The sequence below is a fragment of the Battus philenor genome, unplaced genomic scaffold, assembly GCF_028537555.1.
Source record: "Battus philenor isolate CCGP_79_NKW_IND1 unplaced genomic scaffold, ilBatPhil1.0.hap1 SCAF_22, whole genome shotgun sequence".
Lineage (NCBI taxonomy): Eukaryota > Metazoa > Arthropoda > Insecta > Lepidoptera > Papilionidae > Battus > Battus philenor.
Genome location: NW_027181685.1, coordinates 13,105,669 through 13,132,339, shown reverse-complemented (window position 1 = coordinate 13,132,339; position 26,671 = coordinate 13,105,669). Strand labels below are relative to the sequence as shown.

General features: G+C 37.1%; 1 protein-coding gene across 1 annotated transcript in view; it reads left to right on the top strand.

Annotated features, from left to right (window-relative positions):
- The window catches only part of LOC137923654 (GAS2-like protein 3), a 76,957-nt gene that overhangs the window by 36,417 nt on the left and 13,869 nt on the right, over positions 1 to 26,671 (top strand). Inside the window, exon 3 of the mRNA XM_068766879.1 lies at positions 18,389 to 18,751. Coding sequence (XP_068622980.1) covers positions 18,403 to 18,751 — 349 coding nt within the window. The 5' untranslated portion in view covers positions 18,389 to 18,402. The remainder of the gene's footprint in view (positions 1 to 18,388; positions 18,752 to 26,671) is intronic.

Sequence of the window (26,671 nt, the reverse complement as noted above, 5' to 3'; positions counted from 1 at the left end):
CCAAATCGCAGAACTATGGCGATTATTTTCATTCTTACTTACAGGGCTGTCAACACTTTACATATCAAATAAATAAACTTCACAAATAATTTCCCTGCTAAAGCGAGTGGTCGACGCTTTGAATAATAATAAGAAATTGACATTACAAATATTAATATATTTATATTCTATTGCCCTAGTTGTCATAGCCTAGAACAAGCGCTACCAACTAACTGCGGCGAAATAAGTAAACAATTTTTTAATATTCTGTTCCAGCCCTAGGAAGATTATTAACGTTTCTAAAATTAAATAAATTATTAATCATAGAAACTTTAATACCTATACATTTTATCCCATGAACTGTCATATATAACGCCATCGATACAGCTGCGTCGAAATCTGTAAACAACTTTTTATTATTTCGTTACAACCCCCCTGAAGAGGGTTTAACTTGTTTAATATCAATAAAAATAAACTATAAGAATATCAATATATATATTGTATCGCAATGTCATAACAAACTTAGTTAGCTGCGTCAAGAATTGCAAACTACATTAAAAAATTCACGGCTCATTTACATTAATAGAATAATTTTAAGTGCAAATTTTAAAGTCATAGAAAGCTGTTGTTTTTGGCGTTAAATTTGTGATATCTCTAGGAAGTGACGGTCGTTGATGGTGAATAATTAGAGAACTGCTTAGAAAGTGTCCAACTGGGTAAAAAGACGGACGTGCTACAGTTAATTCATTTATTATACCTAATTACATTCTCTTAGTGTAAAACTTGAGAGGTCGCAGGAGGCGTGAGGTCCTGTGGACCGGTTAACTGCATCTCTAATTGAATATTAAATACGTTTAACAATTGTTCGACAAATTTATTTAGGTCGACCGATGATAAATTTTTTTCCATAACACCTCTTAACAAATTGTGTATACCTTCCATACGTTTGCTAAAGAGGGCTTAGTCATAAAGATATAATATAATATAACTGGCATAAATATGAAGTCTGTGATAATTAATGTAAAAAAAACTATGTTCTAGGAATACAAATAGAGAAAGGAAGGATATGCAAGCAAGCAAATGACAGATTATGAATACAAAGAATAAAAATCATTTTATCCGAATTTGTAACGTCCCTGCTCCACACGAGGCAGGAGAAACGCGACGTTCTCCAAAACGGCGGTGATTAAATAAAAATGACTGGCAGTAAAGTAGCAGTAGGCGAGGCACATCACACGTCCATCCGAAGGCGGTTGGAGCCTGAAGGTTTTCGATTGGCGATCACGAGCTGGTAGACGTGGGATCTGCCTCCCGCTACGTGGGCCAACGACATAATCAAGGTCACAGATCATTAGCAATCTTTGGAGAAGGCTTATACCTATGGACGGTCTATCGTAACTGAAGTTAACGTTCTTCTGTATTCACATTTTTACGATTCTATTTACTATACTATTTTGAAAATCTATATTACACTTTCTATTTTGTTCCCACTTCTAAGGTTTTCACTTAACTTCACTAGTATTTTAGACAACGGGATACTTCGTGCTACCGTTCCAGGTACATGCCTCTTCAATTATTTTCTCATGAATGGCAAAAGGCCTAGTTTCAAAAACACATAGGTAAAAAGTTACCCTATAAATAATTGTTTTGTTATGTTTCTTTATAGGTGACACAAAATAGTATGCTCAACAAAAATAGTGACAACACTATACAATAGGGCTGTCATAAAGTATGTTAGCAGTCATTTAAACGCTCCGAGTGTTTATTGTAACTCTGCGCTGGTAGCTCGGTCAGAATTCTGCGCATTTCATTCTAACTCGTTACTGCATAGGCCGTATTCGAGAACTATTTGGTAGTGTAGTAATAAAGCTAACAGTAAGGTGTATGGTGTGTAGATGAGCAAGCAGTCAGATTCGGGGACACGGCAACGGTACCGGGGGGCAGCGTTAGTATGCGGCGCGGGCAAAGTGTCGTCATCTCGGTGCCGCTGTGTATGCAAATCGTCGGGGCGGATTAGGGCGCATTCACAATGAAGTTCCGGCAGCGATTCCAGCACGCGTTCGCGGCTCGTGAGGAAATTAAACGTAAAAGGAACGTTCCGTGTTTAGCATAGCGATCGCGTGCCGCCCGCCGCCCGCCGTGCGACTGACATAGTCCTTAATGTCATTTACCTACATATCTTTTTGCATCATTAATTAATAAATAAAATAAAATTAAAACAGAATTAAAATTATTAAAGTAGTCTTCACTTTTTATAGATAAAATTACATTACAATTATACATCTATTCAAAAAGTACCTAATTTGTGATTTCCGCAATTTACGTATATTAAATTTTTTGTTGCGTTGTGTTACTTACTTGTGACACACACATAATTTTTGAACGCTGTTTTATTTGATGTATTTTAACCCGTGTTCGAATTTTAACTATTCCTCAAAATTGATTAATAAACATGTATCAGATTTTGTTTAAAAAATAAATCGAGCTTTTACATCGGAATATATAAATCGGTAACATGTATAAACATATAAGCTTCTTTGAATTAGACTCTTTTAGGACTAGTTTAGACGTTATCACTAAATATCAGGTTTGACAGAGTTCAAGTGCCTTCGCCTACAAAGGATAAAAAAAGTATTGTGAAAGTGTTCACTGCGAGTTTGGAATTGTTGTACCTTTGAAATAAAGGGCTATACCATAGTCATTTTTGCAATAGGAAGTTCACCCCTAGACATAGGCCACCCTCGTAGATTGTTAATAGAACAGGTTGCAAGCGGCCTGCGTCCAAAGTTCCACTACTCAGTGGCGTCTGTCCACTTTGTGACATAGGAAAGTGTAATTTGATTCAAGTTTATATTAAATTGAACTTTCTGGGCTTTATTTCTACGTATACAATTGATTTTATAATTTATGTCTATTGCGTATTAACATTGTTGAACTTGAGACAACGGGGAAGCAAGGTAGGATCCAGCGCCGTGTACAGTTAGCCCGAAGTTAAGAGCCGCTCTTAAGTGCGCGCTCTATCATTAAACATATATGTTAACAAGGCAGCAACGGCCGCGCTGTTACCGGAAACGCAATAGCCACGCGGCGTTACGCAACTCCACACCGTTTGCTCTTCTGTCGGCTCGCCGCGTGCGTTTGCCTGCTTTTTTTATAAAACGTAATAAGTGCAATCATTCAGATATTCTGGTGAAGTATATAATATCTGCCCAACTAAGCCTCTAGCTTAGTGGAAAGATGATTAAGCTGTCAACATCATTACTTTATAAATAAATGTCGAATACTAGGCCTTCTAGAGAGAATTGCCAGAAAAGTTAGTATTCTTCACAAAAGTTACTCTTCTTCTCATCTTTTCTCCTTCAAAGTATTTTTCACACATTTTTCTAATTTTCCTTTCCATGTTATATTTCCTCCCTTACTTTACATTCATTTACTTTTCTTTATTAAACTATTTTATATTAATTTTTGGTTTACGTTTTTCTTTGATTTAATTGTATTATTTATTATTGTATTATTTACTCTACAATTTCTTTCTGTTCCTAGTCTAACATGACTAGGATTTGTTACTTTTTATTACGTTACTTGATCTTGATGATCTTTATACAATAATCTAGGAATATGTGACGTGTTTCCTGTTCTATCTGGTGATGATCTTGTAAATATTGAAGCAACCGGTCCAGCTGGTCCGTCAGTAGATCGCCTACTCGACGGTACCACAAAACAATGTGGGGCGATCTAAATGCAAGCTGATGCGAAAACTCGTGCGCAGCGCGCGGCACTGATCTGGTAATTTGTATGTAGCGGCCGCTGCGGCCGGCCCGGTGCGCTCCTTGCCTAGTTTTGAAACGGTTTTATTTAGTTCGATCCCTACGGAATTTATTTGTTTATTTATTTGGGTCAAAATTAGAAATTGAAATTTAAGCACCTTCCCGTTGTCAGATTGATAAGAAATTTGGTACACACATTTAATTTAGATGACAATACAATATAATAAAATCAATAACATTATAAATCTAAGATGGCCGCCGATACAAAATGGCGGATTACATATTTTTCCTTAACCCCCTCAATATGGGTATCAAATGAAAGGGCTACACTAGTAAAACACGATGATTATGTCAAAATTTAAAATTCAAGATGGACGCCGTTCCAATATGGCGGACTAGGTACATATTTTTCCACAATCACCACAAAATGGGTATCAAAAAACCGTTTAACCTAAAAGTTTTTTAAATGTATTTATACAGTAACAAGCTAACATTATTAGTTGTTGTCATACACACATGTTTTTTTTTCTGTTTCATTTTTAACATTAATCATACCAACATTTACTAGATGCCTATTTCTACCGTAGCGGGTCAAACAACACGACTTTTTTTTGTGAATATATGAAATACAGTTGTTAGGTAATAAAATAAAGTTTTTTATAATTAAATAAAATAGTACAGTGACCATTTCTCTTGCAGACACAAATTAGAATTTTTAATCAATTAATCATCGCATTTTAATTTACGTTTGCAATGTAAATGGTCTAAATGGGTAGTTTGACCCGTTATAGTATGTTAAGTGTTAATCCACGGCGTCGCCACCGCACACACCGTGCCCGCCTCTCGTTGAGCCGTGTATTTTCATTCCTCTTTGTGTTATTCGTATTGATGGTATATAAGGATAATCTTTTTCGTGTAAGGATTTATGGTGAGCACGCCTGTATTATCGCAGAAAAATTCCAACGGCCGTGCCATTTAGAACCTTATAAAAACCATATATATTATGTTTTCAAATCATTTTTTTTTATAATATTTCAATTTTTCTCTCTTCTGTCTCTTTGTTTAAAAAACAAAATTCAAAATTATTTAAAAGAAACCAGTAAGTAGATTTAAAATCTGCCCACGTATTTTATATCGTTGATAGAGTTATTTCATGCGTTGGAAATCAGTGGCGGGTAAATAATCCGTTGATTGAACCACTGATCGAATCTAATCTGAGAATATCGAATTATAAATGGCAAGGCGACCTCTGCTCACTCCACGCGCCGAGCTGCCGTGAAGGTGGCGCCTCAGTCCGCTGCACCGTGAAATGACTTCGCGCTCAACCGCAACCGGCGCGTGCGCAGGCTGCGCTGTTAGTTTGGCTCTGAAATACCTATTGACTTTAATGTCTGCTTTACTTCTCACCGCAACTCATTCTTAAAATCAATCTTACTGATAACTACCTCGTTATTCTAATTGATTTAAATATTCTTTCACAAGTATAATAAATAAAAATTAGTAGGTACATTATTTTCATTTATAACTAGATTAGATTGTATACTGTTAAAAGCTAACAACCTATCGGAGTCCAATATAAAAACCACATACAGTGATCACTTTAATAAACTATTTTTATCTTTAATTCCACGCAAAGTCGCGGGGCGTAGTTATATGATAAAAATGAGTAATGATTTGATAATTAAGGTTTATTTAAAAATATGTTTTTGTTTTATTTGATCGTCGTCAAATTTTTGGCAACTAAAAAGAGTGTTTATATTTACTCTGTGGTATTAATTTGTCCATTTTGCTCGCAATTTATCTGTGTAAGGACCTTTCCATTTCATTAACAAAAATTTTAAATTTTAATTGCTATCTTATTACATGAATCAGAGACATGACCCCGGGACAATCAGTTCTCTACAGCGACTGTTAATTCGATCGACATTACAGTGGGCGTGTGCATTTCATGAACGCCTTTACACTCTGAACTAAAACCGTAATGTATGACGCAACGAGCCGTACGCCACGCAATGCATTACGTACAACGCGTCGCTTTGCACAATTAGTACAGAGTATGATGTTTTATGTAACTGTATTTTTAACAATTACAGTAACAGCGCTCGTATTTTAACCAATATAATCAGACTGACGAAACCGGGGCTCAGTCATTTCCTAGGTAAATAAATCTTAAATTTCAATTCAGGTAATGCCAGCAAACATATAGTGCGACAGGGTTATAGATGAAAAATCATTAAAAGTGTAAGTGAACTTTAAATATACATCTGTTATACAAATAAAAAATTTGAGCTTTAATAAAATAATAATTGACTGGAATACATTGTCACAGATAGACTTAGACTGTGATAAATGAGGAGATGATGAAAGGCGATGCAAAGAAGAAAAAATAAGTAAAATGAGAATGTTAGATTATGTGAAGACCGGAAGAGGAGACTGAAAATAAAAAGACTCGTACAAAAATTGTTCAAAATGTAATAGTCTCTTTCCTACACACGCTAGGGGTGTACGAAAGGCCTCCAAAAACGTGTGTCATAAAAAATTTGTGGGATTTTGAAGAAAAATTAGTGCACAGCTAATTTGTCATAGCTTTTACCTTAATTTATTCCATTGCTATACGATAATCCACAATAAATGAGCTCTACATTCACCTCTTTAAAAGAAGCTTTTACATCTATAACCAATCCCCCTATATATTTGTTAAAAGTAGTTAAATTATCTTAAACTTAAATTTAGACAATGTCACCAAAGTCTACAAACATAATTACACGTAAATTAGTAAAAAAATGTTCACTCAAAGTTTACTCGAAGTTTCGTTGCGAGATCGAATCAGGAATGTGGAGGGAAACCGCAGAAGAATCAAGGTCACCGACTTAACTAGCTAAGCAGTGGGCGAAGAAAAGAAGAAGGTTCTAGAGCGGTGACCAAGAACTAATAGGCACGGCGTGAATTGGCAATATTTATAGGCAACGTAGTCTGTAAATCAGAAAGCATTTATGCATGTAACTGTACACGGAGCAAGGGCTTAGTACAGGATCCGCAAAAACAGGTTCCACGGACACGGCCACCTACGCGATCTGGAACGGAGGGGACCCAACTGCAGTAGAATGCATTTCATTGACGCATGCGATTCCCTTTGTCCTTCGAACATTGCTACTCTGTACGGTTCACGTCGCACGTACAGACCCGCAGGAGAAATATAAAGGAAAGCGGGACTTTCTCCGCGAGAAAGCTTTCCACCGCCGTCGTTCAAAATGAACGGTTTGCTTTGATCTGTTATAACTACGCTATGACATTGTAACCGATTGTGCTTTATAACACGAAACTTGTAAAATTCTTGTGTCTTATACCACCCACCCGTGCAATAATGAAGAAAACAAAAGAAATATACATTATTGTGTTTATCATTCTCCTAACCTATCTGCCACTAATGTCATAAATTGTATTAATTAAACTGCAACAATAGGTAGGTTTAAATAAATGAATAAATTTGAGATAATCAAGCTTCGAGAGCGGAAAGGAAGGGCTGATAAGTGCAGCCTTGCTCGACGGATGACACATGACGCAGACCACTTCCATCCGGACCTTTCGAAAATCTATGGCGTGACCTTTGTCCGTCAGTGGACATCTCATGTCTGAAATCATAATACTTGTTTCAACCTAGCTAATACTTTCCAAAGCGTAGTAATAGCGATCTTACAGCAACAAGTTAAGTCTATATTCGGTTCTCACAAACATCTTTTCTGTGTGTTTTATGGCCTCTGTTTTTAGAAGCCTCTTGTTCTTTCCTATTGTTGGAACGACGACTTTACATTATCGGGTATAATCAATTTCTCATTTATATCTTTATTTACACTTTTCCTCATTCTTCCTTCAAAGCAACTATCACTCTTTTTCTTTCGTTTAATCCGTCATAAAATCTTCCACTCCTTTGACATTCTTATCATTCTTCCCCCCACAGCCTTTCATTCCTTTATTCTATTCCCAAAATTTTACATGTGTCGTAGTTTTCTCATCACATTTACTTACATCCTATATTTTTGTTTTTATTTCTCATTGTTTATTGTTCTGTTTGACTAGTTTGTTTTACCTTAAATTCAGTTCTGTTATTGCATTCCTGTTATCTTACACCGCTATACAAATTTTTGTTCCTTTCAATAACCTTCTTTAAAATTACTCTGCGTTAGAGCTCTTTAGAATAGTAATAACCACGCGACCCTTTTTAAGTTAGATTTTCTTAAAAGTCCAGTACGGATTTTTTGATAATAAAGTCGGAAACGCGAGGGAAATAGTACGACGAACACTCTTAACTTTTCAACATAAAGCACAGCAATGAAAGTGTAAACACAATAGTATTAATAGCTTTTCTATAGACTGCGATGGTCGATAACTTATAACAGTACAAAGCCTGTTCTCGTGGTTAATGATTTGCATATGCTGTCACGGTGAATAGGCGATGTAATATTAACGATGGCTTAACCAAAACAGGCGCCCGTCTGTCCTGTCCGTGCAATCAACGTCTCGCTCACCGGTGCATTGCTGTAAACAGAGCACCAGCAATACAATATAGTTCCAAACGTGTTCAACTTAAGGTCTATAATGCGTAGTGCGATGGTACTGCCAGACGGTAACCAGAAACGGAAATGGTTTTTGTTGTTTGTTCGCTCGTCCGGTTGTGCCGCGACCAGCGGGGAATGTTTCCAAATAATTATACACGCGCATGCGCATGTCTCCGAACGTACCGAAGAGGTAACAAATACACCAGCACATAACAGAAGAACTAGAGGTTATTTTAAGTAAATTCTTTATAACTTTTATAACTAACTTAATATTAACTAAAATACCTATTCTTCATAGTCTTGTATGCCGATAGACACCCACTACAAGTCATAGACCTCCTCCAAAGTCCGCCTCGATGACCGATCTCGCGCTACGCGGATTTAGCGACATTGACTTTGGTGTCGGTCCATCTAGTATTAATAAAAAAATATATATTGCTAATCGCAAAACTTCATCAAAATATTCACTTCACCAATTCTACAATATCTTTTTTCCATATCTTCATTAAGCAAGCAAGAAGATACTAAACGAGACTTCGTATGTATAAACTCGGGAAGGGTTCATTTCGGGAACTCACTTGATGCTTTTAAATCTATAACACCTGTATATCACTGTATTCACTCTACCCTGAACATAAGTATCTTCACAACGGTCTTGAGTTCTTGGAAACTGAAAATTTTTTGCAATCTGTTTTAACTACGAGTAAATTAAAAAGCCTTATGCCCAATCTCAAAGGGATCGATAAAAAACGAGAAATATAGTCTCTTCGAACTTACGTAACTCCGAAATTTGTAATTAAAAAATCACAGAGGCGGACGTGCCTTTTAAACATTCGACGTAAGTTATCAAGTTGCTTCTCAAACATAAAAGTATGTTATATTATATCATGTTATTTAAACATAATTATCTCTCGAGAAAATAATTGTAGTCATACTAAGTACTTTAAAAATATATGGGTTAAATTACGATCTCTAATTTATATATATTTTCTATTAAGTTCTCTAAATCTAGCTGCGACAGGAAACCACTGAGGCTCGAGTTAGAGTCGCTATTGGAACTATATCCGTGCGTGGCGAAACACAAGACCAGAGAGAGCTGGTCGACCGCTCGCGGAGTGCGGTTTCCGCTGCGAAAGGCAAAGAAGTTTCAACTGTGAACCATTTATAAGTAAAATCACCCGAACATAACCTACTTCAAGATTCCCTGTAAGCTAAAGCGATTAATACATGTTTTTTTGGCGATCAACAGTCTAGACAAGAGACGTTAAAACGACGAAGCTTTGGTTTCTCCCTTATCAAACATATATCCTCTGGGTTTCATTTTTTAAATCGCTAGTCTGCCTTTGACCACCAACTCGTCTGTTCGAAAGCTGTGTGGTCGAAGATGAAGCACGTAGACTTAGTACATGTTCACTTTGACCCTGAAGGGATCTAATTTGTATTTCTCAATAAATATGGAAGCCAGCAGATTGTTTGATACTCAGTTTTAAAGTTATTTATTGTCAGTAGGAGGCGCGTTACGAACTATCGTAAACATCAATTTAAACTGACGTTGTTTACTTTGACTATATACTTCGCGAAGTTAGTGATATTACACGATCACTTCAGCAAGTGGCATAAAATACTGTCAGATATTATGAATCTGCCATGTGATGACAATGCGCACAATATTCTTTTTAATTTTTATGGAAATAAATTTCTATATTCTAGAAGTTTTTTCATATCTGAATTTGGAATCCGAATTTTGCCGCCGGACATCCTGTACAATTTAAATCATCTATTAAACATCTTAGAAATCGCGTCTCACTTTAAAAGTTTTATTTTGTCATTAACACATAATGACCAGAGACTATCACAAGCAAAAATTATAAGTTATTAGTTACATTTTACACAAGAGGCTAATGTTAAAAGAAGGCCGTAAAACGCAGGTTCGCTTCACTGAAGACAGTACACTTTTATAATTTAGGTATCCTTGCCACCATCATCCCTGCTTGCAAATGTTTTAGCAATACAACGTAAGGAATCGTGTGACTAAAAATCCGGAAGGTGACATCCAAATCGAATAGATCTCCTTATCTTCCTCTCTTCTTTTGAAGATACATAAGATAGTATATATGAGATCTTCCTACAATTTTAACATAGCAACACAAGCTGAGATATATGCATATACTATTGTAAACACCCGACCCGGGTCAACAGCATCGCAATTGGCCGCCCATTAGAGCGACGCCTCTGGTCAATTGGCGGCAGCCGACAGTGCCCTCGTTGTAGCCAATTGATGTCTTCGCCGGAGTGACTAATGGTCTAGATCCTGAACCAATTCCGCTGATAACGTCACTTATTATCAGCAGGATGCAGCGTCCCGTACAACCATTTCTACTATTCAAGTCAAGGTAGATGCGTTCTCAAATAAGAGCCAATTTTCGTTTCAAAACTTCCAAATTCAAAATATCTTTATTCGGATAAAAATTCACACGCACTTTTGGATCATTAATAATTTTATCAATATAAGTAGCGAGCCACGACCGACTCGGAATAACGATTTGCTAAGAGCCGGCCAGAAAGTCAACAGTTGCTCTTTTAAATAGAAATTCAACAATGATGTAGGAGGAAGTAATGTAGTAGGAACAATGATCGTCATCGGCGCATCGAAAAGGGGAATCGCACAGAAATATCATTCTTTACATATGGGGCGAAAGAGAGCGCTCTACAATACTTCTCCACTTGTGATTGGCTGACAATGTTTATTGGCAGAATATTGTTTTTTTAGTTTTAAATCGGTATAAATAAGGGCTAAGTATCGCGAACAGCGTGGGTGCGGTGTAGCATCAGTATCCTTCCTTAGATTGCCGAGTGGTCCACACTGCCCTCCAAACTAAACTAACATCAACATTGATACGACCAAGTAAGCAGCACCTTCACCGTTTTCACCTTCATCAGGGTGTCACGTGTAGGCTCTGAAATACAAATGCTTTAGTTATTAAGTATAGTTCACGGACCCTTCCGCTCCGTGAACTCATGTTAGACTAAGCTGTAAAAGCATTAGGACTAGCATTAATTTCTTCGAAACAGTATAGTACAAAATAAATAGACACACTTCTACATCGAACTTGTTGTTATTACCTCCAAGATCCAAATAAAAATCCCACGTGCATACTTTATAATATCAATTATGTAAATGTGTCAACAAACCAAGTTCCACACATTTCATATACTATAGGCATATTTAATTTTAAATTTAAAAGCTATATGTTTATATTGATTTAGTGGAAAAGTATATTTAAATTAGAATTCAATTTTTAATTTTAATGGAACAATTGAAGTTGGGAAGGTACTTTTGGGAAGTCAGTCACCGAGCGTCGGGAAGAAGTAATAGTCTCTCATGGCGAACAAGGATTTATTGTCAGGGCGCAGGGGGCCGCAAGGGTGCGGAGCCGAGAGGGCAGAGGGCCGGGAATGCGATTATCCAATTATACGAGTCTAGCGCCGACTGGCGACTGCGCCGCGGGAGCAACGCTCTCCGGGCCTGCACTACCAACTTCGCTCCATGTCAATTACAACAAAAAAACAACGTTCACACGAGAACTAAGAACGATAATGCTCCAACCCTCCCCACCGAGAAATAACTAACATAAATATAAAGAGTCTGTGATTAAAAAATAATCTGTGATAATTAAATTATTATAATGATAACTGAGAAATCAAGACGGATCTTGGAGGCTCCGAAAGAATGTCGAAATTGAGACTTTAGTAGCACAGCCAAATATCATTGGCGAATATAAAGCTCAACGAATCCGCTGGCTTGGTCACTTGGAGCGAATGGGATCGGATCGGAGCGTGAAGGTAGCGTACCTGGAAAAACCGAGGGGTCGAAGACTAGTGGGTAGACCCAAGTATCGCTGGATCGATCGCGTTGAGGCAGACTTGCGCGAATTGAATGTCAACCAATGGCAGACGATGGCGTAGGAAAGTGGAAGTCCCTCGCTTCGGAGGCCAAGACCCACTTTGGGTCACTGAGCCAGCGGAGAAGTAGTAGTAGTAGTGATAATTAAGGAAAGAAAGATCTACAAGCGACAATGACAGATCATGTGAAGCGTAAAAGGAATGAATAGAAGAAAACGTAAGGACGAAAGAGAACGTGCAATAAAATTTCTCTCAATGATAAATGATCGCAAATCTCAATGAAATATAATAAAAAAATATCCGAATTTTTCAAGCTTTTTCTTTTAGTTATATTTCCGGTTCTTTTTTTTTTTATTTAAGTAATTTTTGAGAGAAACGACGATATGTTTAGCATTGTATTGGTTCAGGTTTAGAAAGTCATTAGTAGAGGCCGTTTAGAAGCGTATCTGTCTTAACTTGAAGTTGTCGTGTGCGCGTGGGCCGCACCCGAGTGCACTAGATGACAAGCGGCTGCAGCCACGCGAGTGCACTCTGCACTCAGCTCGAGCACCTCTTGCCTTAACGCCGGATAAGTCTAGAATTTGATCACACTTTTATTATCACGCACATACATTTGAAACGTTCATTTTTATTAAAAATTTCTTTTATAGCATGCTTCATTATATCTGATATGTTTGAATTGTCTTTCGTCGGACATATTTGTGTATTTATATTTTTAAACACCATCGCCTTTAACAAATCTATTAACATTTTTTTCTCACTTGTTAGGTGGTAGAGACTTTTTAAAATGTATGGTTAATAGTTTGTCTTTATCATTTATCATCTATTTCATATCTGTTTATGTACAAGCTTAGGGACTTACTGTAAAATCTTATTAAGCCTGATGTGCCTAATCAAATGCCGGGTACTAATACAAAAGATAAGCTTTAAGCGAAAAAATTAACATCGGATTGGTTTCACGATTACTAGTGTCTTAAATAAAATTTCCTTTTAGGAATCTTAAGACAATAAATACAATACGCAATGTAACGCCTGAATCCATTAAACAATAAATACAGATATATGTATTCAATGATCATATTTCTTCGCTATGAAAGATACATTCTGTATCTATTCAATTATTACTAAACTGTAATTAATATTAACAATATTGTACGCGGAAATGTTAGTCATTATCAAAGGTATGTGTGTGGTGAAACACATTTAACAAGACGCAAACGAGGTATTTGAGAACAGACGTCTTAACGTATGTCTGCCTCTTCCGTACTGCCACTCGCATGCTACAGGAGGTGACTAGCACCTGTGAGCAAACCATATTTTTTATATAAATAAAACACTGCTATGTACTATGTATGTTCACCGTATAACTAGTAAGTGTTTAAAAAAATATTAACCGGAAAATGGTACATGTAATAAACCTCTTTAGTCATATATACATCGTTCGTCGGCAGCCATTAGCTGATACAAAGTAATAGTTCCATTGCATTCGAAATTTAAATGATAGTTTTTTTTTTTTTTAATTCAAAGAACGAAGAAAGTATTTCCAGCGGTATCCGTGCATTTCACATCGCGTGATTCTATTTCATTGATGTAAGTCCCGTCCCCGCACCGAGTAATTCGACGATATTTCATTAGTCGAAACACAAAGTATTGAAAAGTCGTTTATAATGATGCTAAGGTATTCCGTACCGGTTCGTCCCAGCTCAGTTTTTAAAGCTCGTGCATTACCGCAAAGGGAGCAGCGAACACGCGAGCCTTAGAGGTTATATGGAGCAAGCACGCGACCGCACCGACATCGCTGAAGCTATCGAATAATTGCTAATATACCAACATTCTTTTAGTTTACATTAAAATCCACTAATTGTTGTGCACATATGCAAATATCCAGACTTTGCTTCCACAATGATCTAAAGCAAAACTGAATTCGTTCATACTTTTAACACGACTCTTGGGTCAAAATTACACGAAATAGCACCACCACGCAAGTTTTCTGCCATTTCATCGGCCAGTGCTAACTCTCTCCGAGCTGGTTCTAATTGTAGCGCTACCATAGCAACTGATCAAGTGGTCCAGTCTTTTTGTTCCTTTTTTTTGTCTGTTGAATCGGAATACTGAATACTTAGTTCAAGAGTCAATCAAATCGAGTCATCCGTGGTGACCCCCGAACTCAGATACTAAAAATAAAGTCTAGCTTCAACACTTCCGGTGTTCTGCTCCTTCCACTAAATGCCACTTAGAAAAACAGTTATCTCACTTTACAAGTTTTAGATTTTCTCTAATGTTTGTTATGTCGGACTTTCGACTTATTACGTCGTCAAGTAAAGTAACATTGTAATAGAGTTTCACCAATAAGCCTTCTGCTCTTATTAATTCATCTTAAAGCTCTTCGTCCCATACTTCGTCTGTCTCTTTAAACTTAAAGCAATGAAGGCCCCAAATTCAACGTTCGACTGCTAAGCAATTCTTGCAAGAACACACAAAAACCGCGGGACATATTTTGACTTGATGTTGTCAAATGAAACACGCTTATTTAGACAAATAGCAATCAGTTTTAATAATTATTTTCACACGATTTACTCTTAAGATGCTTTCAAAAAGTGATGAGGTAAAAATAAATGAATTTACATATGGGTGTAGCATGAAAGAGGCACACATCTAGGTCAACAAAGACGTACTAAACCTTGCGGCGCAAAATCGCTGGATCGCAGTTTTCGAAACGAAATAACGTAACAGTCAAAAGGTTAACAATGTAATAAGAGCAACTCATATTTGTGTAATATGCACTTACAAATCCTTTGCAATGCGGGACAATTTTTGTCGAATCTTATTCAAGTAAACGTGTTTTATGTGTTATTCTTATACAACAACTGTGTGTACAAATGCGACATATCTGATGGTCCATAAACCAGTTTGAACATTTCGTAACTGTCACATACCATTGTGCTATATATACGGAAACACATTTCTTTCAAATATTATTTACTGTAAACAGATTTTCAAGGGTCTTTTAACGAATTGGCCGAATTTTTCTTAAAAGCTTTTATTAACGATCTTAAAACTAACTATCTATTTTATGTATGTATTGAAATAAATTGAGTATCATATTATGCTTTCGAAGATGCTCAAAAAGTTTGGGAATCTTCGAGTAGTACTTGTAGTAAACTTTAGAGTTACGAGAACATTACGACTTTCATCTTCGGGACCTAACACTAGGGACTTTAGGCAGGGAATGAACTCCATACTCTTATCGCTGTGGTGAGATCTAGTAACCACTGCGCCTATCGAACGCAGGGGAATGACATCAAAGGCACCGTTCGAAGAACTTTCTAGACGCTTCTATACTTGTAAACGAAATAGCTTTAGTCAACTTCGTCGGGTATGTAGAAAATTTTGTCGTATATTCCGTGCGCAGAGCGCTGCGCCTACGCAAGTACGTCGCCCTCCCACACGCTCCGGACCTCGCGGGAGGGCCGTAGCGGGTCCTTTGATATCGCCGGTGACGTCACTCCTCCCGTGCCGCGAGCGGGTTCAAGGTTTCGCGACGAGATGCCGCGAATCACGTGTTTAATGCCGCGCGCTACTCGGTGCAAACTTGTGAAATATTAAGTACATTTGTTGTGGGCTCTTGTCAGATCACGATACGTTTGGACACCTCGAAGTATTATTTTTTGTTAAAGGATATTATTAGGGTTCAGACGATGGTAGGCTTTTCTTCAAGGTCCAGGACAAGACAAAAACACAATTCTTGTCATATATAATTACGTATATTTTGTGGAACACGTATTACACGCAAACAGAGTGATTTTAAAAGGAACAAGACGTCGGTAAATCAGTGCTACGTCTATGAGGTTTTTTAACAAGAGCCATCTAATAGGTTTTTAGAGAAAAATTGGTAAAATATTTTTTTTATTCACCGTTAGGGAACTAAATTTTCAACTAGTTTTTGTCAAGTTGGAATCTTCTGGAATTCTTTTATTATGTAAATAACTCATAATTAATTGGTTGTAGCCTCTCATTCCACCTCTGTCATGGATGGACAGGGGTCTTTATTTATATTATATCTTTGGAAATAATTTTAATTAATTTCCATACTCATCTTTCGTCCTTCTCGACGTCTTTCATTCTTTCCTCTCATATCCTTCACAATATTTTTCATTTGTTTCCATACATCGCCTCACTTCCTTCGCCTTCCGTCTAGATTTCTACAATTTTTACGTTTATTATTTTAATCATATGTTTATTCTAATTTTCTAACTATCTATATCGCAGTTAATTTACATTTATAACTCCACAGCTAATTTTTCACTGTAGTTTAGTATTTTAATTTTTCGTGTTCTTTTTATTTTGTTTCGTATTGCCTTTTTGCAGAACTCCAAAAAGGTTTACGAATCTCTTCTATACTCACCAGTGGTGCGATGTTCTTTTTCTCTATTCTCTCTGCTAACCGAGAGTGATATTCTGCATACTTATTGCATATTGTCATCTTGTGAACAATTCACGCGACAACAGTTTTTTTTATAAAAAAAAACATGTAATAAGTGAAGTGCTTAGACTAAGCGGTTCTTTTAAAACACTTCAATTGTTTTAAAAATAAAAATAAAACGGTCGGGGTCACCTTTATAATAATTTTCATTACCGAGACAACAATAAGGCATAATTAAATAAATGAATAATTATGGTATCGACAAAAGCATCTCTGCGTGAGATCATACGAACATTGAAGGCAACCAGTTGCCATCAGCTATGAGTTTACGTAATTCAATCTTTATACAGGTGACTTTTTTTGTATGTTTATAGCTGCAGAGTAGAGCCTTAAGTGGTCGAATGTGTAACTCATTCGGCAGCAAAACTTTTTAAATGTTTTACACTTATTTTGAATCGCTCTGCAGAGTCAATTTGAATGTTACTTTAATGATTTTTTTTTACTGAAATGCGTCAAGCAGTACGAAGTCAGCAGGGATAGATAGTAAACAATCACTAATTTTAATAAACAGGGTGTATCATACATTAATTGACATCTATTAAAGCATTTACACGTGTTTCCGATTAAAAAAATCGGTGACACTTTTTTTATTATTTAAATTGTAATGACCTCCAAACGCTTCGGAATTCTTTTAGCGGGGCCCTTGTCTCACGTGGTTATTGCGTCTCGAAAGGTTTATGCGGTCGAAGGTGAAGTGGAGCACAACCGGCCTCGCCCACGCCCACGCCCACGCCCGACAACGCTCTCACAATGCGACGTCGACGCCGCGCCCTATCCCATCGTACAAACCTTTATCGCACTCGACACTTGATTAGGGTTGCCATAGCGTAATTTTTTTTAATAGACACAAAAAAAATCGATGCTTGCAACATTGTTGAACGAAAGTAAACAGACATAACAAAGCAGATTGACAAATTGAAGTGGCAATGTGCAGAACAGACGCCCGCTGGAGCCTTAAGGTTGTGACACCATGAACCAGCAAGCGCAGCGTGTGATGTCCATACACAAGGTAGACAGACGACTTTGTTAAGAACATCGAAAGATACTGGATGCAGCAGGCAGCTACTAACGGCTGCTAATAGAAATTTATGGAGAAGGCCAGTGTCCAGAACTAGACATGCTTTAGTTACGGATGTAGGTGAAATTATGAAAATCTCAATGTCCTAAATATAATGAAAATAGTAAATTACTACGTCGCCACTAGAAATACAAACAAACATATTATTCTCTTCTCCAGATTTTATTACGTTAATAAATCTTTTTTGGACAAACTCCTTGTAAATTTTAGCATTCCTTGGAATTTTAGCAGCAATACAAATTAACAAAGAATAGTTTTAACTTTATATAAATTATGGTAAATGTAAAGTTATATACATATCTATACTTAAAACTTCTTTATATAGAATTGCGCTGTTTTGTCATTCTTCTTTTGACGACATAATTGAGTCTAAATAAAAGAAATGTATTAATGGATTATAATTGGTTTATGATCGGATGCCTACGATAATATTACTTTGATTATTTCTTAGAAAACAATAATTCCGTGTGGAGTACAATTAATAATGATGATATTACTTAAGTGGTGTAATCAATTCGGAGTTGGCAGCCCTGTGAGTGTGCAGCTAATGGCGGGTGCATTACGGCGTCGCGCCTAATTGCGAAGCTCGTTATTGAGTAGTGACGGTGTCGCTTGTCCGCAGGGCGGCCGGCGACCATGGCGTACTACCGCTGCGGGCCCACCGCCATCGGCAGCAGGGCGTCCTGGTCGGTGACGTCGCCGGGCGAGCCGCGCCCGCTGAGCGGGAACTTCGACAGGATCTTCAACGCGTTCGAGAGGAGCGACGCGTTCGAGTACGTGCGCGGGGAGGAGAGGCGCGTGGGCCACCGCGACGTCGTCGTCACTCGCAGGATGAGCAGCAGCTTCGAGCGCGCCGACTGCGCCCTGGCCGCGCAGGCGCCCTGCTCCGACGAGGACTACTACAGGGAGAAGATACTCTACTCGCAGGCCAGGCAGCTGTTCCCGCTGCAGGAGGACCTGGCCGACTGGATCAACAAAACCATCGGTGAGTCCCAACCTCATACTAGCACCTCCTATGCTCACAGTACATGATAATAGTCAAAATTACATAGAAGTAACTAATGTAGGGTTACTGATAGTTAAGCTAACAGGTGTAAGGTAAGTGATTGTCAGTTCGTCTCGACCCCGTATAACGCGAACACATCTTGTATTTAACTGTATCGCATCACAGCATTGTTCGTATTATTTGTAAACACCTTAAAAACCCAGTACGTAGGTTTCTTTTTGTATTTTTTATGTAGTTAAATTCAAACATGGAAAACTAGAATATTTAATTGCTATAAATCACTGCATATAAATTTACTTGACGACAGTTATTTATAAAGTGATTCTTATTACTAACCTGCAAATACTGTAGGTAAAGCGTATCATGTGTTTCTCAATGAACTTGGTGTCTGGCGGGTTCCGCGGCCCTGCGGTGGTTTGCTGAATCTGGAATTTTGTCTCTTCTGTTTTGCTTCTTTACGCACAAGTGATCACTCTACATCTATACTATATACTAATGTACTTCATTCCTCAGTCGAAAAGTTTTATTAGGCTTTCTAATACTACGTACTGTGTGTATCAAATATTGCACTTACTACTGCGAATTAACCTTATGTAAAAAGGCTCGTTAATTATCAATTTAATAGACAAAGAATAGACATAATTTGATAGTGTATGGTGTAAATAGGTTCAACCACTATAAAATAAATAACGACGTGTTAAATGAAATACGTGTATATTTTCTAACCGGCCAAATTGGATCAGTTTACGTAAAAGAATGTTTTTGTCTCTCTTTAAATATCTTTAAATAAACATGACTTTTCGATTGGGAAAGGTAGTACAAAAGTTTAGGTTGAATAGCAGGCAATGCATATAAGGCAAGGCTTCTGAAACTTTTTTCATTTGCGACCCAATTTATGACTGCGAGTTTTTTGGCGACTCCATACAAAGAAAGATTAATTAATATTTTTTGATGATTTCTTTATTAGGTACCTATATACATATAATATGAAAATATATAGTTGAAGAATTCGTCTTGAATTATACAAAAATCTAAAACAAAAAGTTGTGGAAAGGACCCATAATATTTATTTTTTCGAACATTTAACGATTCTTTTTCAATACTTTGTCCTGTCTGAGAAGCGCTTGTTGAATTATCATCTGTGTCATTACTATTCTTATTTAAGCCATTTAGCCTCGGCCAATAGTTATTTCATTCCTAAAATATAAAAATAACATTATGCATATAACAATTGATTGTAAATTACTGAATAAATGAAAAACCTAAAACTTCTTTACGGCGGAACACTGACAGTTGGCTATACTGGAAAAGCGTCAATACTACACTAGTCCACATTGCAGTGAGTGGTATTGAATCATTGTCTCTCTACACGTGCGCGTGCGCGCATTCCTCCCTTTGCAGGTGCAGGTGTGTGAGGTTATAAAATCGTATTTTTAATAATTGAGATTTAAATCTCTTTGCGACCTCATTTGGGGTCGCTACCTGTTGTTTAAGAAGCCCTGCTATAAGACATTAAGCCCGTTATTATACAAATTGTAAAATTAATTAATAAATGAACAAATAAATAAGTTTATTAAACAACTCGTTAACCAATTAGAAATCAAAATAATTGATGTGTCGTTCGCTCCAGCGCCTCAAAATAATGCTTAACAAGAGGTTTTGTATTTTATATGTTGGTCCACGTTTTTGGGAATCTCTCATTACATTTCGAGCCAATTTTCAAGGTTTATTTTTTATTTATTGTACTCCTTCCTTCCTTATATTATTCATTCCTTCCTTTTGTCTTTTACGTGGTCTATCTGCGCTCATTTACAAATCTTCTTCCAAACATCAACTTTCTCCCTCATCCACATTCCCAGATCATAATTTTACATTACATATCACAGATTTTTATAACTACTTTTTATACACTACACTACACATTACTATATTTTAATTATTTTTACCTTTATAGCTTCTTATATGATTTTTATTTACAGTTTTGTTTATTTTCTGTATGTCTTACCGCGCCTTAGTATCTAGAGTTGAGTTTCGTACCTAATTATTGTGATCTGCACCACGTTTTTTACAACACTCAAGAAATGTGGAGAAGATTGTCGTTGCATATCAGGGAGGCGATGGGAGGATTGCCTCACCTCGGAATCAGAGCGGAGTCCACATGAGGTTAATCGTAATTAAAATGGTCATTCAAAATCAGTGTATTTCATCGCAGAGAACCACGGGACAGATAAGCGCGGTACGGGTTCACTGACTTAATCGTGAAGTACGGTGCGCTCATTGTATGGTACTCTTCTAATGTGGGTCAAACGCGCTGCAGACGACTTGGTAATGCATTAGATTCTAATGCAATTCAATTTATTTTTTATTAAAAAAGTACATATTGATACAATAAAGAAAAATGAAAGATTGAATTGAAATAATTACTGCTCAGATCGATGTCCTAGAAATTGTATATAAATATATTGAAATAGTATAAAGTAACCTGTCGCGTGCGTGGTAATGGGTGAGTCATTGCGGCACCCGCGTCCCGAAACCCGATCCTTGACGGAAACGAGGAAATACAGCACCGGGCCGAGCCCCTCTGATCGTGTCCAATGTAAATAATCTATAAAAAAGTTCAGGACATTGAGTTCTAATTTTTATTTTGTTTGTTCAGTCAACAAGCAATAACGTACCAAAAGCTTATCTACATATACAACCTAACTATGCTTGGAGCCTTGATGCGAGATCGAATCAGAAATGAGATGATTCGCAGAAGAAACAAAGTCACTTCAGTAGCTCTTTGGATTGCTCGTTGAGTCACGGCTGTGGACAGAGCACATCGCCGGTGCAACCAACGGCCTTTTAGGCCGACACTCCCTGCGATAGACCGATGACAGTCGCTGGATATAAGCAGTGTAAAACATCATCTTGGTGATCTTTCATGATGGTGAAATGTATATTATATGGAGTTAAGAATTATGTGCACAAATAGGACGTCATACTCTTCCTGCTGGCATCGATATCCTTGGAATCGTAAAGCGCAGCTTGGAGTTTGATGAACGTAGAACTTTCCATGAAGGAGATTTTCTTGGATTACCACACGGGGAGGTCACCCAACTACTTCAAAGGTGAAACTTTCAAGTGCTAAGCGCTAACAGCTATGGAGCCGCTAAGTGAAGTATCCATGACGAAGTCAAGGGATGTACTAATTCAGTATAAATTTTAATGCTGTTTAGTGTTTCTAGAGATATGTTACTGTAGATGAAAAACAGGCAATTCTTTATGTTTTAACTCATTAAATTTATTACAAAGTATTAAATTGAAATGCAATATTTTTATATACAAAATACCCATGATATAGTTGATTTAATATATTGCACAAAAGCGTCTGTACTAAATACTCAATAACTATCTACTGTTAGTTTGTTTTCTGTATAATTTAGAGCAGTGTGTTTTTATCTAAAAGAAATATTGGAGTTATATCCTTTCTTGTTATACCTGGAATTCGTGGGACTTTGAGAAGTACACATCATATTGCAACACAACATCCATCAAACCCAACCAAACCAAGTCGAGTTCTGATCTAAGACCCCTTGCGCCTCATGCTATGGAGCGTAGCCGGACGCACCATAGCATGGATCCCCAATCAGATAAAACAAACATAACTTAGTTAAGGTAGTGTTATAATCAAAGCGCCGGTAAAGCTCTGCTACCTCAATTACATACATACATATAAAATACCGGGTAGCAATTAGCAAATTGTCGTTCCCTATGAAATTAGCGTTAATAGACTTCTAAGATTTAGCTGTAATCACTGTCGTACGTCACACGTAAATGTATTTGAGCGACGAAAAATGGACACTTGCTTTTTTATCTTGTTTTAATTGAATTAAATAGATTAATATAATTTTCCTTTTGTCATAATATTTAAACACAGACATAAAATAACGTATTATTTAATAACACAGGTGACTGTATTCAAGTAATCGATTATTTTCAATTGATTTTTAATTAGACAATAGTTGAGCAACAACATTATTGATTGCCTATACCTGTACAAAAACTTGTCATACTCCTCACATAAAGCATTCTTCACACTAACTAATTTTACGCACATCAAAGCGTACCAAAATAAAACGCGTCTAAAACGATTTGCGATTGTGCGTTGTTTTTATTACAATATTAACCACCGGAGTTAGTATAAAATTTATATTACAAATATTAGATACAGCGCGCGGTCCCAACCGGTGGGCGGACAATGTAGTTAATGTCGCCAGAAGTGTCGGCTTTCGTGGTGATTTTTGGGAAGGTCTTTCGATGATGAAGCAGTTCTTTAATCAGAGAGGGTCCAGGCAGAGCTCTCTCTCGATGATTACGGATATGATAAAACGCGTGTTATTTACATGGTTTGAACGTAGAGTAAGAAAAGTATGGCGTTCGCGCATCGACTTCGTATGATTTATTAAAATTTTTAGTTGCTCTTTTACGGTCAGACTGTAAATTCAAATTTACATTTACCTCAAACCAGTGCCAATATACCCCGTGTATATAACTAAAAACTAACTTTATACCTTCCTTTCCGTACTTCGTGTATATGCCGTTGTCGACTTTAATTATAACAATACAGTTTTAATATTATTAAATAATAGTATATTCATTGCTTATTTTAATGTATATCATGTTTGTGTTCCTAAAATTAAAAAAGTAAGTAATATTCAATGTATATTTATACAAAGAGAGCCGATAGACGCGACGTGGGTAAGCCAACTAGGCAGACCGACGCACAAGACCGGTCATTGTGGCGATCTTTAGGAGAGACATAAGCTGTGCAGTGAACATCCATAAACTGTCGTGATGATATATAGAGAAGCTCATCAAAATAATAAATTTGCAAAAAACGCGCGTTTTAATAGCGCACGTCAACCGCTGGAAAATGTATCGTGTGAAGCGGTCTTAACGCAAAGTATCAAACAGTTTTTGTCCGGCGATTGGCACAGCTCGCAACCAACGCGCGGCGGGCGGCGGTTTTTGTTGTGAAAATTGAATGGATCGATCGATGTCTTCATTGATGAATGGTTTGTTTTTATTCACATTCATTCATTCAATCGTTTGTTATTGTAATATCATAATAAAGATGCCTCGTACTAGTCGGCTTCAGTGTTTACAATTCTATTAATGTCCGTGTAATTATATTTATAAGAAGGCTCAAGGTTACCCAGTGAGTAAGGGAGAGAGCTGTGCTCGCACTATCGCTGGAAGATCGAATCGGAAATGATAAGATCCGCAGATAAAACCAAGGTCACCGATGTTTGATGAATTGCTCGTCCGAAATGGCAGTGAGCTGGGAAAATTGCTGAAAGGTTTTCAAGTGCCGATCACGAGCCGATAGGCGGTGTGAATAGGCCCCCAACAGGTAGATCGCCGACATAGTTAAGGTCGCGGAAGTAGTTGGATGCGTGCAGTGCATGCCAGTCATCCTGGCGGCGATCTTTGGGGAAGCCCTATGCCTTGCAGTGGGCGTCCATCGGCTGTAAAGAAAAATATATTTATTCGATACATTACTAAATCTTATTTCATTATAAAAATCACCGATGAATAATGGTCAAAATAGTCTAATTAGATTCTGAATTAGACGACACGTTATAATATAAAATAAATAATATAAAATTAATTACGAAATAAATTTATATTGTTATAGCTTTTTTCACTGTTTTTATTTTTAATTTCACACACTTCGTGTTTCTTTAAATGTTTCGAGCATAACACAATAAGACAGTAATAATATTAAGTCAAAAATTATTATATGTACATATAGTCCCTGCTTTATCATGGTAGGGGAATACGAGAGGTCCCTATACCCGGAGGTCATAAAAAAACCGGGGAATCAGAAAATGCCACACGGATAGCAGCGAGTGCGGTCAAAAAAGTCTCTTAAAAATAAGTATGTTCACGTTAATAAATCGTCAGAGCAGTTGTTATGACCTTAGACCGTCCAAAATATTCGTGCGAAATAAAACATCTGGCGTCCCAAACGGACACTTAATCAGCCGAAAATTTAACCGCAACGAAAAGACCTCACAGCGAGTGATATCTTTTGCAATAAGCCGCCGTCGTTCTCTGTGTACTAGTCCATAAGCGTATAATTAAAATTACAAGGTCATAAAGGACCACCTTGACGGCAAGTATGATCTGCATAATACGCTCTCCAAATACAACGCACACTCTTCTCTTTTGTTTGTCGTTTTTAGCCGAAACGTTTGAAATCTGTCCGGGCCTGATGCTAAGCGATGACAAGGTCTAGGATGCTATATACTTGCCTAGAAGATACCCATTCACTCTTGTCTTAAAGACTCCTAAGTTATAATTGTCTGGAAACAATGACGCCGATAGGTTGTTCCACTCCTTGGCTGTTCGCACTGTAAAAGTGTTAGCAAAACGCTTAGTGCGGGTGGAAGGAATTTTAACAGTGTACGGATGTCGCGAATTCGTACGTCTTGTCTGATGAAAGAAAAGTGAAATTATTTGATATAATTCCGAGGCACATTCTACAAAATGCAGTCTGCAGAATACCAATAAATATAACAATTATTTATACGTCATAAAAAAATTGAATGTTGTACACACCATAAATAAGAATGTGCATCAGAATTTCATGTGTGTTTTTCTAAATAAATAACAAAAGCGTAGCTTCAATTCCGTTCCGCCATTTCTTCCATCACGTAAGCGAAGTGTTAGTAATGTTAGATCCAAAATTATAACTATTCGACAGTTAAAACCGATGGAGAATTTATGACAATTGGCTTTTGGTACCAATTCCAATGTTTACTGTATGATAGCTCTGAACGACACGGTAGCCTCTCAGGATCTCTTACTAGTGCACAGCCTCCCAATTCAGTGATACGAGTAAGTACAGCCTCAAGTTAAGGCATTCGAGGGAGCCATTGAGCTTAGTAAAGAGACCTAGGCTGATGACCTTATGCGCTTCGACACCTCGATTTAAGTGAATATGTGAAACAATTTTTAATTAAAATTATACATGAAAAGAGTTCGAAGTTTAAATAATGTTTGTAAATGATTGTCACCCAATAGCAAGTGTACACGCGAGAGAAGGCGAGGGATCAAATTTAAACGCAGGACTTTGTAAGCCGCATGTAATTTGCAAGGCGACAGCGCGCCGTACAAAATCACCGACTTCTGTCACGAGAACGCCATTATCTTGTCAATTTAATCCCAATTATCCATCTTTCGTGGCAGTACGGAATGGCAGACCACTGTACCAATATAGCTCTTGCTGCGTAAGCTATAACGGCTAAAGTGCCGTGCGACTGAAGCGAAACGTTTAGCTTGTTGTTGTTTTCCCGCCATTACCGCGTTGACACTTGACACATCCGTTATTTCGTTCAATTTGCATAAAACGAAGTAATTTAGTTACGCAAACATATAATACTATTGGGTTTAAATTAAATTCATTTTATCATTAGTACATTACAACTGGAACATGTTTGTTTATTGAATATATTATCTCGCATTAGATTTAAACTACAATACAATTTAGATATTGACAGGTCAAACTTTATGTTTACCCGCTTGGTTAATTGCATAAAATAGCATTGTTTATTTTTATAAACTAGCTGTCTCCCGTTTCGCGTGATTCGGACTGACATTTTTAGGAATCATTATTTTACTATATTATGAAATTAAAAAAAAAAAAAAAAAAACAAAAACTAACCATGGCTTCTCTTTATTATAAATCTTTGCGTTTATTTAAGTCCAGTCAGACACACAAACAGACTGAAATTTCAAAGCCGCGGGAACCTGGATGTGCAAGATTGGTCATCGGGGCGATCTTTTGAAGGATGAATTTTGTTTTGTTTTTGTTTCTCTTTCTCCTTCTATTCTTCACAAATTATTAGTGCT